General features: G+C 55.7%; 2 protein-coding genes across 2 annotated transcripts in view; one reads left to right on the top strand and one right to left on the bottom strand.

The window, feature by feature from the left end:
- The window catches only part of LPP (LIM domain containing preferred translocation partner in lipoma), a 552,127-nt gene that overhangs the window by 6,265 nt on the left and 533,721 nt on the right, over positions 1-12,141 (top strand). The window lies entirely within an intron of this gene.
- On the bottom strand, positions 2,761-4,438 carry SST (somatostatin). The gene is made up of 2 exons (XM_049803009.1): positions 4,240-4,438; positions 2,761-3,211 (listed from the first exon to the last, which is right to left on the bottom strand). The coding sequence occupies exons 1-2, from the start codon at positions 4,375-4,377 to the stop codon at positions 2,999-3,001; spliced, it is 351 nt and encodes a 116-aa protein (XP_049658966.1). The 5' UTR covers positions 4,378-4,438; the 3' UTR covers positions 2,761-2,998.

Below are 12,141 nucleotides of genomic sequence, written 5' to 3'. Positions count from 1 at the left end.
TGGCCAGGGCTTAAATATAGCCATTTAATCTCTTTACCCCATAATTCCCACCTGTCAAAGAGAAACAATAAATCTATCTTTGTCTTTCTAGTCTTTTTAGCTTAGCAGGGCAAGACCGTCTCTTGCATTGTACAGCTCCAGCACCTGGGATTGCTGGCACTGCCGCGGTGCAATTACATGTGGTGATACCGTATTTAATGCCCTGGGAGCCATCTCCCCAAACTCCAGGAGCTCTTGAGTTGGCAGAAGGAGCAGGTTTGTCTTTCTGCCTCTAAACTGAGGACATTCGCAGATGCCTCCACCAGTATATCTTCATTAAGCTTTGCAGAAGCTGCCGTGACGTGACGCCAGCTGTATTGCTGAAACAGGCCGGTGTAGCGTGTGAATCACTCTGTCTTTAATTCCTGCTTGTGCTTGAGGATCATCCACATCCTTCTTTGTGATGAGTTTCACTCCAGCAATTGGCAGGATTAAACTCCTTTCAGAAGCACTGGCTGAGCATAGTGAACAAGAGGAAAAACCTCAGGCGAGTAGTGGTCTATTTATATCCCATGAAAGATGGACTCAGTGCATAAGAATATTCAAGCCCCTGGCACCTCCACCCCCTTTCTGTTCCTGTAGCTGCTGTCTTGAGGCTGTCTCAGCATTTAAGAATTAGCTGCTTTTTGAAGACTAAGTGGAACCTCAGTGAAGACAAGAGGGAGCAGCCAGGGATGGGGAGGTCTTTGCTTTACTGAATCCCCTAAAATCTGCTCCCTTGATGATGCACAGCAGCAAAGGAATCAGACGTGAGCTAGGACTGTTGCTCTCTCCTCAGTGAGTCTGTCTCCACGCTTTCAAACAGGGTCCTATTCTCTGTACAGGTCCTGTCTGCTTTTAGGGCTGAGAAATGATCTACGTTACCTGCGCTTCTCAAATCTCTTCTTGAAGGCTTCTCCCCCGACAGTGCCAGCCCTCCCCCTCTCCCAAGGGTGAGTTAATCCTGCACCCTCCACAGCTGTACCAGCCACAGAAATCCAAGGGCTGAAAAAAGGGTGCCCTGTTTGCCAGAGCTCTCCCCCTGTCCCCCCAAAAGTGCCGGGAGGACCACCGGTCCCTGCCCAGTCTGCAACACACCCAGCTCCGGTGAAGAGGGCAAAACCCTTAACCCCACCGCATGTGGGGCAGTGGAGGCTGAGGACCGTGCATTTCCCCAGGTCACACCACAAAACCTGTCCCTTTTACAAGGCAGGAGGAGAGGATGCTCCCAGGAGCTGGGGAGGTGCAGGATCATGTCACAGCAAGACTTCTCCAGCAGGTGCAGGAGCCAGCTTGGTGGGCAGCAGCCAGGCAGGGAGCAGGCAGCCCCTAACCCCGCTTGGAGCACAGGCAGCAGCCACGGCTGCCCGGCTGCAGGCAGGGAGGGCAGCATCCAGTCCTGCCTCTGGGCTCGGAGGGGTCGATGCCAGCAGCTCCCCACCCCGGGTACGTCCCCCCCGCTGCCCTCACCTGTTGCCAGTCGGCTGTGGAGCAGCCCAGCTGAGCCCTGCGGCGAGTGAGCGTGGCAGAGCTGGGATTTCATATTGGCACTGCTCTAGTTCCCAATGACAAGGGATTCACCCGCCCCCGACCCGAATCTAACAACAAACCCCTGCCCACAGGGAGAGGAGGTGCAGACCAAGAATAAAGGCAACGGCCCACAAGCCATCAAGAACGATGCCCCACAGAGAGCTACGCTCAGCACAGACCAGAGGCAGCTTAACAAGCCCTCAGCTGTGGAATCCACCTCCGCCAGGGTCATGCTCAGCTCTCCACCCATGAACATCTCTAAGATCCCCTGGTTTTCACCTTTCTTTCACATCTGATGGCTACAAAATGTTTGTTACCTTTAACCCTGTATGATGAATTTCTCATCAAACCGATACCTGTCTCCTGTGCAGGATGCATGTTCTATGGCTTCAACTCACCCACGACTGCATGTCACAAACCAGCACGGCCAGAAAGGGAAGAGACTCTGCAAAAGCACGAAGAATTTCTCTTCCATTGAGAGGAGCATGTCTTTTTCCCGATGCTATCTCCGACTCTAGTGAACCTTGTGATATTGCCTTTAATGATGATATGTAGTGGGTAGAAAAACTGCTGTAACCAGCTTATTAGATGGAGAGGGGCTGATGGCATGGGGTTAACTCCTCAGCTTTACAGGGATGCAAAACCTTCCCCTGCACAGCAGAACAAAGGAAAACTTTCTGAAGGAATCCCAGAAGCAGTGTTTGTCAGTGATGTTGCAAAGGAGTAAAATATGCCAGGTAAGAAATCCTTTTAGCGTTTGTGGCTGAGAAGGGAATGAGGTATGTGTGGGGTAAACTTGTACTGTGAACCACTTTTATGATCCCCATCGCTTGGAATACATGGCTGTGATTTATAGTGATGCCTCTGGTGATGGGTGTAAACCCTCTAGACCGACTGAAGTGCCAGCGCTGTGGATTTGACTAAGCCACAATTACATGGATTTGATGTGTAAAAAACCACTGTGTCTCTAGGTTCCTTAGAAAAACCACAACAAAAACCCCCACTTTAAGAGATACTGTCTGTATGTGCTTATGTGTGAGTGTGGATGCTGTTTGCTGCTGCTGCCCTGAGATGGGCGGCATTTCGAAGTCAAGCAACCTGAGACGTGACTTAGGTTTTCTCATTGACCACCAAGTCTCAGCATCACCGTTTGAAACATAAATTTTATTGCAACAAAGAATTAAAAATAGTACATCTGAAAGAGTTGCAGAGTGCATGTCATTAAAGAACTAGTCAGAAATCACAACTCAAGCAAATTGTGTACAATTGGAACAGAAAGTTTTATTAAAACAACTGGAAATCAAACTCAAATTTTCCTTGTTTGTTTAATTTCACCATAACCGTGGATTGTGTATTTACAGTCTTCGCCTCTTGTGGTGAAGGTTCTGCTCAGGGCAGGGGGCTAGGAAGAAGGCAGGGATGGATGGGGAGGAGAGGTGGGTTTCAAAAGCTAACAGGATGTGAAAGTTTTCCAGAAGAAGTTCTTGCAGCCTGCTTTGCGTTCCCGGGGTGCCAGAGCGGGGTTTGAGTTAGCCGAGCGCTCCAGCTCCAGTCTCACTTCATCCTGCTCAGCCCCTCGGGACAAGTCCTCAGACTCCAGGGCTTCATTTTCTGTCTGGCTTGGCTCTGAGAGCAGTTCTGCCAAAAAGTACTTGGCCAGTTCCTTGGGGGAGAAGAGAGAGAGAAAGAGAGCGAGAGACCACAGTTACTCCGTGGCTTTTGGGGGCTCACCACTCTGTCCCTCTAAGACACCTGTGTGCTTAGATTAGAGACCGCAGGACTCTGGAGAAGGGGAGCCCCGGCTTTCCAAAGAGCCCAGCCCGACAGCTGCTACGCAGCAGCTGCACCTACAAAATAAAGCAGAGCAGAAGAGCGCTGACATCTACCTGGTGTGGGAAAGAGACCACTGTCCTGGCTGTGGTAGAGAATAAACTCGTCTGAGCACCACATCACCGTCCCTTCCCTTCCCACTGCTCCAGCACACTGTGCCGGACTCAGCGAGGACGCTAAAGTGATACGGGAAAGTTCTTTGGGGGAGCTCACAGGGGAGGCTGAGTCGGGTCACCCTCTCACTGGGGGTTATTTTTCCTCTTGTCCCTCCAGGCTCCAGCTGCCACCTTGCATGGATAAGGACATCCTCCTGCTGCACCGGGGCAGCTGCCTTGGTTCAGTGCCCCGGCGAAGCCCTGGAGAGTTTCACTAGGGGCTCTGCCCTGGCAGAGGCTGCTCCTCATCCCCCACCAGCGCTCAGCTGGGCTGGGTTGGGGGGGGGGGGGGGTGTCTCCCCATCCCACCCTCAGCTGCCCAGCCTGTCGCTGGCTCAGCCCCGGCAGGGATCCAGGGGATCTGTCAGGGAACTGGGCTCTGCAGCAAGCAACTGGGGGGCTGAGACGGGGACACTGGGGAGGTCTGGCGAGGAACTGGAGGTCTGCACTGAGGGTACTGGGGGAACCGGAGGGGTCTGCGGCAGGGCGGCTGTGGGTACGCACCGGGAGCGCCGGGGGCTCTGCTGGGGGAACGGGGGGTCTGCAACGGGGAATCGGGCGGGGGGGGGGGGGGGGGGGGGGGTGTCTCCGGAGGAGAAGCGGGGGTCCGCAGCGGAGAAGCGGGGGTCCGCAGCAGGGCCGTCGGGTACCCAGCGGGGTGCCCGAGGAGCGCCGGGGGGCGGCCGCCCCGTCACGGGGCTCTCACCTGCTTCCCGGCGGCGGCAGCCAGGGACTTCTGCAGGAACTGCCGGAGCCGCGGGTCCGAGGGGGCGGCCGAGACGGTGCCGAGGGCCAGGGCGATGGAGAGCAGGGCCAGGGCGCACTGGAGGCGGCAGGACAGCATCTCGCCGGCGGGTCGGGCGCGGGGAGGAGGCGGCGGGGCGGCGCTGACGGCTCCGCTGCGGCTCGGCTCCGGCGTTGGGGATCTCCTCGCCGCCCGCCGCCTTTATAAACCCTTCTCCTGACGTCAAGGCGGGGGCGCCCCCCTCGCCCCACGCCGCCGGGGGTGGGTCCCTGCCCGGCACCGGGCTTGGGGGGGGGGGGGGGGATCGGGACCGGGGATGCTCCGCTTTGCCCGGGGCCGGCCAAGCGTCCGCGGTGCCCCCGGAGTACCCCCCCCCCGCCCCCCTCAGAGCCTCTGGGCAGCCCCCGGCCGCCCCCGACCCCCGGCGCGTTTTCTCCCCGAATCACCGCCCCCTCCGCAGCCCCCCATCCTGCTCATCCGCTCCCTCCTCCCCAGCCACAAGCTCCCCGGCGTGGTGGTGGTGGGGGGTCCCGGCTGTGCACCGCCCACGCCGCGGGTCTGAGCCCCATGCCGGAGGGCTAAGCCCCCCCCCCGCCCCCTCCAGCAGTCCCGCTGCCAAAGCCCCTCGTCCTAGCGCGGCTGCCCGCCCCGTCGGGTAAGAAACGGCTGCAGAGTCCGGGGAGCTGGAAAGGGTCCCCTTAGGGGTGGATTTACCCCCGGCTCCAGCAGGGAGTGGGGGATGTTGAACTACCCCCGGGGGTCCTTTCTGCCTCCCCGGCCCCTGGGGGCTCTCCTTGCCCAGACATCCCCTCCCGGGCCCCGGCCAGCTCCACCGGCCGTCGGGGCGGCTTTGCTGGCAGCCGGCAGCTTCCCGGGAGAGTGCCCCGGCTCTGCGATAGCTCGGGGAAGCAGCGACAAATAGGAATCTCGGTCGGGGCATGCAGGTCCCTGGCTGAGCCTGCAGGGACCCCTGTCTCCATCCCAGGGCCATTGGACCTGCTGGCCCCATGGCAGATGTGCTCGTCCCGCTGGGATGGTCAGTCTCCCCCACTCCTGGCTCCGCCACGCCTGTCCCCGTGAGCTGGCTGATGCCCACGCTGGGCAAAGCTGCTGCAAGCCCCTGTCACCCCGAAGGACGGGCCTCTTCAGCTATCTCCCAGCTGGCAGGAGCAGAGCACGATGTGCAAGGAAGAGGCTCTGCTACCACCCAGAAAAGGGGTATAAGGGGCTCTCCTGTCTCAATTTCCAGCTGAGGAAAGTCAAAGGCTTGTGGGGACAAGGACCCAAGTACTTCACAAAGGTCTCCAGAAACCTCTAAAAGGAGGTTTTGTTTCATGTTGAATTAATGTACCTTTCCCCCTTCAACCCTGGTGCTGCTGGCTGGGTTTGCTGAGGCTGACCTGGGAGCATGAAGCATGAACCAAGGTGTTCCTGCTCTGCTTTACCATCCAGCAAGATGAATGGGTGCTGATTGCTGGTTCCAGACCAGGCAGACCTCTGGGCTGAACTGGGACTGCCTTCCTTTCCTTTGTACAGGCATCTGCAGCCACTCATAGCCTTCATCCTCTGTGTCCTTCCCAAATCATGGTGCAAAATGAATGACACCCATGAGAGAAGAAGCTTTCACTTGTAGCCCAGGAGACCCTGTGAGTTGAGTTGACTTGTGCTGCTTTTACAGCCAGCTTTTCCCCAGCTGCCTGATCTGAACGAGGCCAAGCCTTGCACTCCTGGGACCTCATCTGTCTTCTAGCACTGGTGTTGCTTTGGGAGAACTGGTAGAGAGGAGTCTGCCCCTGCTCTGGTTCAGACACATTCCCTTCTTTCAGGCGCAGGACACAGCCTCCTGCCAAGGCCAACAGGAGTGATTTGGATCCAAAAGAGCAGATTGGCTCCAAGGGCCATGACTCCTAGAGCTTGTCTCTCCACCATGTCCCTGTGCCAGCAGCTGGACCAGCATCTCTCTCCTCCTGCAGTCAAAGAAGCAGAGCCAGTCCTGGGCATGGCAAATGGCCAAGGCAGCAGATGCCAGGGCAGCAAACCTATCCCTGGCCCTCTTGCCTGCATTCAAGAGAGATTTCCTAGGGATGGTTTCTCCCAGCAACAGTAATTTCCCCACTTCTCCCAGCCGTACCAGTAGCAGCAAGCTGGGCTCTCCCAGTTTGCTTGCACTGGGAATAGAATTCTTTTGTAGCCCCCAGGCTCTCATCCTTGGCACAGCACAACCCAGCTGTGGCAGGCTGCAGTGCCAGCCTGGACCATCTTTGCAAAGGGCCCCAACTCCCCAGCAGCTCATCCCAGCTCCCACAGCCCAGGGCAGAGCAGGCTGCTTGGGTGCTGTATTGGGGAGGAGCAGAGATGGAAATGGGAGGCAGCACTGGGTTATTCCAGACTGCCCTGTGGCTATTGGAAGCCATTACCTAATGTCCCCTGCCACTTCACACAGTAGGTAACTGTCCAGCCTGTCACCCTTTTCCCATTCAGCTTGTCACCCCAAAGGGGAGGGGACACTGGGAACCGCCATCACTCCTGAGCAGGGAGGAATGGCTACCAGCTCCTTGAGCTGCCACAGCTATGGATTTGCACTGCCAGGCTGCAGGGATCAGTTCAGTGTCTGTATTTCCCAGGATAGAGTGCAGCCTTGGCCTGCTGCATGGCATGGAAAACTGTGCTACATTTCAGCACCATTAGGACCCATCTGTACACCAACATGGAGATGGGAGCTGCAGGAGTTGGCACAGTGCAGGAACAACCCCCTTGATGAGTTCCCCATCTTTCTTGTTTCCTGCCAACTTTGTGTGGGGCCAGCAAGACTCAGACACATTTAAGGGGATTTTGCAGAGGTGCAGAGCTCAGTCTGAGATGGATGGGTTCTGGGTGGGCCAGCAGGGCTGGTTTTAGGAAGCTGGTATGGTCATGTTGGCGTAAAAGCGGGGAAGATATCAGGCTGGAGTCCTGAAAGGGTTTTAAGAGGCCAGACTGCTCATCACCCCGCTCTTTCTCAGCTACCTGCAGCCCCTCTGTGTGCATGAGTCCAACCCTACTAAAGACTTTTAGCCCAGAGCTGTTCCTTGTTAGGCCCTGTCTTCACCCACCCTTTGTTTTTCATTTTAACATCTATCCACCCCAACCATGCCCTGCCAACCGTCCCTGGCCATCTGCCAGTGCAGGGCATCCTGCTGCAGAGCAATAGTGCCCAACAGGGCTTTGGGCTAGGAGCAATGTTGCTGCAGTTGGAGATGTGCTCCCTACAGTCAAGTTGCAGGCAAGCACAGACCCTCAGTCACATTGGGGATCCTGGGTTTTGATGGTCACTCTGGCTACTGTGGCTCTTCCAGCCACAGGGGGACAAGGTTTGGAAGACCAGGTTGGGTCTGACCCCACCTCTCTGTGCAGCACTGGAACTGAGTGGGCTGTCCCCCCGCTCCCCACCCCTGCTTGGGGGAGGCTGGAGGAATTGGCACCGGTGTCCTCTAGCAAAAGGAAAAATATTACTGCAGGGAAATGTCTTGGATTTGTCTCACCGAATTTCAGGCACTTACCTGAGGAAAGCAAGGGTGTTCTCGTTTTCCACTCTCTGGTTCTGTGCACCATCAGGAGATCACGTGGCTCTTGAGCCAGAGCAGCCTCAGGAAGGCTCTGACATCCACCTTGGCTGGTTTTCCCCTCTTGGGATTCGGCTGAGTTTGTGAGGCTGGTGGAGGCAGGACCAGCGCCATGGCTTTAGTGGGAATGTTTCCCTAGAAACATCTCAGGCGGTTTAAAGGAGAGAAACTGAGTTCCCATCAGGTCTGAGCCTTGTTGATGGATAAAATGTTGAATAGATGAAAGCTCTTTGTGATCTCAGGTGGTATTTGGGAGAATCACTCTGATGTTCTCCATCTGAAAAGTTTTGACATTTCATCCCAAGGAAAACCTAAAGGAAAAATACCATTTAAACAAAGAGGAAAACATGTGCCTTGGTTCAGAAAACCATCTTGTGCTGACCTGAAGGAACCAGCAATGAGGGAGTGGAGAAAGGGAATCGATCCGCTCCATACGTCTTTGGACTGTCTCCTACTGAGGGCTCCTGGGGAAGGGATAAGGGCAGACCTCCAGACATCCTTATGACTCTGGCACAGGCATGGAGCAGAGAATAAGTTGCAGATTGATTTCCCAGTTCCCCCTCCCCCCGCTCCTCTATGGGATCAGTGTGCTCTGAATTTTTTTACGCTCATTCCCCAGCCAGATAAATCCATCATCCGCTCGGCTGCGGTGAAGGCGATTCTGTTCCTTTCTTTCTGCCGCAGCGCTGCAGGGCATGTGGCTTTGCAGACGATTGAATTGCATTGAATTCCTGTGACTGCTTCCTTACCCCCACGCTTCCAGCTTGGTCCACAGATCCAGAGCAGTCCAGCCATGCCTGGGACTGTGCGCACAGGCTGCACGTTCAGCGCTGTACCAGCAAAGCGTGCCCTCTGCTGTCACCAAGGCCACAAGCCTGGCTCTCATCGCATCTTGCCTCCCTGGCTATCACCTACGAAATGCTCTCCAGACTCTCAGCTCCGCTTTCATGAGCAGGACAGTTTTGCCACGTATCACTACCTTACAAGGAAAAACCCTTTTTCTTATATTCTAGCACTCAACCCGGTAGGGCTGAGCTGTGTTCTGGGAGCCAGGGCCATGAAATTCCTCATCTTGGCTCTGGACATGCAGCCGGTGCTGTGGGGCAGTGGGGAAGCTGCCACAGCCCCACAGGTCTTGCAGCTTGCTCAAAACCTAATAGAGCAGGTTCATGCTTGTGGAGGGATGATGCTGCCCCAGGAGATACAGATGAGCGGAAGAAGAGCAGTCGGTCATGCCTGAGTGATAACGAAACACAAGAGCTCAATAAGTGGTGGTGTCAGGATTGTACATGGACTTGCAATAGCCCTGAGAGGTTTCTGAATAAAATGCTGTTTCTACAGTAAAACCTGGGCACAAATCCAAGAGAATTGGACTCTCCATTAATTACAGGCCTCTGGGATTTCTGTTCCAGGTAGCAAAGTGGGAGGGGAGCCAGGTTGTGGAGGTTCACAGACAAGGGATCCTGCTACCTAATTTTTGCAATGTCTCTAAGAGCCCCAGCTGTGTTCAGGATTTCTGCTTCTGCTACCTGAGATTCATTCCCAGTCTCAGTCTCCTAGGATGCTGCCATGGCATCTGTAGGGTTGAAAGCAGCCCCCTTGAAGTCAGACAAGGGAAAGATCAGCACAAACGTGTGCAGAAGCAAAGGTGAACGGGATGAGCTAAGAGCAGTACTGCAGTGACTACTAGGAGCTACGGAAGGGGCTGTGTTAGGGACCGTACAAAGAGATGCGGACCTGTGCTGTAAGGATAACTAGCATAAGGCAAGAGGTGATGGATACAGATGGGTGAGCACATGAAATAGTACGGGCCTCTGCTCTCTCTCCCTATATAACTCTCCTCTATGAACACCAGCTCCGCAGCAAGAGCTCGGGCCTCCCTTCCCTCCGGCTGTGACACTGGCCCCCTCGCCGAGAGGCCAGGCCAGGAGGCTCCAGGTGGCCCTGGGCCCGTGGGTCCAACCCCACGAACAGGCAGCGTGCATCCCAGTGACATCCCAGGATCCTGCCCGGGGGATCCCAACGGCTCTCAGCCTGCTCCCGGCCACCTCGGGCTGCAGAAGGTCATTCCCCACAGCAGACCCCCACCGGGGAGGGGGGGGACACACGTCGGGCTGGCCCTGGGGACAAGCTGCAGGCAAACACCTGCCTCCTGCCTGCAAACTTTTCCCCGGGTTGTAAGATTTTCCCCGACAGCAGCGGATATCCCAGGCCGGGCTACAATACCGTTTTTTTTTTTGGTTTTTTTTTTTTTTTTTTGACCGAGCTCTTTATTCCGAGGGACTCCTTGCTTAAACCCCGTCTTCGCCTGCCCTCTCGTGGAGAGCCGGCAGAATACAGCCGAATCCAGCCGGAGGGTCCCGAACCCTCCCGCCGGGGCGGTGCGGAGCTCGGCCCCGCCGAACCGAGCGTGGGGCCGGGGCTGTCGCGGGCCGGGGAGGGGGACACGGGACGTGGAAGGCAGGGACAAACCGGCCAGGGAAGCTGCCAAAAGAAAGCAAGCCCCGACGGTGTCGCTGAGTCCAGCTATACGCCGATCAAGCATCCACGTTGTGGAAAGTCACAGCCTCGGTGCCTACATTTAAGCCTTTCCCGTTTTAGTGGCATTTTTACTCGGCACGGGTTTTTCAGCACCAAAACCAGGCCCAAGGACTTGAGAATAGATTGGTAAGTGCAGCAAGTTCGGCATAGCCGTTCACAGCATCGCTGTGGGCATCCCTAGAGCCCTGCTCAGCCGCAGGAAAGGTGTATCCCCATTTCTCTGCTGGGCCTTTCCAAAGCCTGTGCTGAGAAGTAAAATGTGGAAGGAGCTGGCAGTGTGGTAAGGTGGTTTTTTTAGTGCAGAAGAAAGCTGAAGAAAAAGAAAACTCGCCCACATCCCCACCTATTGGGCAGGTCTTTATGTAGGAAGAGGAGGAGATGATGGGTACCAAAAGAGCTGCTCAAACACATTCTGGGAAGCTTCCTGGAAACTGGCCAGTTCATCGGTTTGGTGGTGACCTTTCATCTGAGGCTTGGCAAGAATCAAACCCTGTATCTGGAGCCGGGTTTTCAAAGGGCAAATAACCCAGCGGTATCAACACGGGCAGGCCTGACCAGTTCAATGTCTGTGAACTCCACAGACATAAAGCACATGTAGGGGCATCCCTGTGTGTGACTGCTCCCTCGTCTCTGCAAACAAGCTGAGCAAAGCTCACTGGCACGGGCTGGCTGTGCAGATGCCTGCAGACCTCTGCCCTGCAGATAGTAGGGGAGCGATTGCTATCGCTTCAGCTGAAATGCCTGGAAAAGCCATGACATCATTGTTTAAAAAAAAAAAAAAAAAAAAAAAAATCTGTCAGGAAGAAACGCAGCCGTGATCCAGGAAAACACAGTATTTATTTTGCAACTGCAGTCGAACAAGTCAATGGGAAATAGAGGTCGTGGCTACGCAGCCCACTTGTCTGGGGCAAGCAGGGCTGTCAGCCCAGCCACTTCCAGAAGTGACAACTGCGGTAATCAGAGAGGTAGCAAGCTCAAAGACAGGCAGCTCCTGACAGAGAGGGGAGAAACCTCAGTATATGTGTGTCAAATGAGGACAGTATGAGTGTCAAAACCCCGTCATGAGGACAACCAGCTTCACTAAACATTCAAAATCTACCAGGGAGAGGTGGAAAGGGGAAGCAAATGAGGGAGCAAGGTGGGAAAGCAGGTTTTTTGCTATTCCCAACGCTCAGGCAATGCTCCCACCCTGTGCCTAACACGAGTGAGCTGGTGAGGGCTCATGCTGGGCTCAGCCCTGCCAAGCAGTCAGCAGGGTGCACCCAGCCTGCAGGGTGAGAAATAGGCTCCTGCCCTGGGAGGATGCGCGCTGAGAGATGTTTTGTGGCTGAGAGGACCTCATCCCATGAAAAGCCTGGCCCACAGCAGGCGGGCGCTTGCTGCAGGCTGCCAGGCAGCTGTCTTGCTCTGCCAAATCCAACAGCAGGAGAAGGAAGAGGCTGGCTCCAGCTCAGTGTTGTCCCCACTTTTTAGGGGGCTTCTTCATGTGCCAGCAGTTCTGGTCCACTGGGAGACAAGCTGGAGAAGCTGGGGCTCCTGCAAAGCAGTGCCACAAATTGGGTCTCACCCTTCTTGGCGTTTCCCTCCCATGCAGGGCTGCTTTGGCTGTCTCATGTCCACCTCTGGCCCCTGGTGTGTTGAAAAGCCCATCTTCCCTCTTCACCTCCAGCTCCTCCTTACTGCAGCCCCTCCTGACCCTGCAAACAGCCAGGCCCTCCCC

The sequence above is a fragment of the Accipiter gentilis genome, chromosome 6 (assembly GCF_929443795.1).
Source record: "Accipiter gentilis chromosome 6, bAccGen1.1, whole genome shotgun sequence".
Classification (NCBI taxonomy): Eukaryota; Metazoa; Chordata; class Aves; order Accipitriformes; family Accipitridae; genus Astur; species Astur gentilis.
This window is presented reverse-complemented; position numbering and strand designations above follow the sequence as displayed.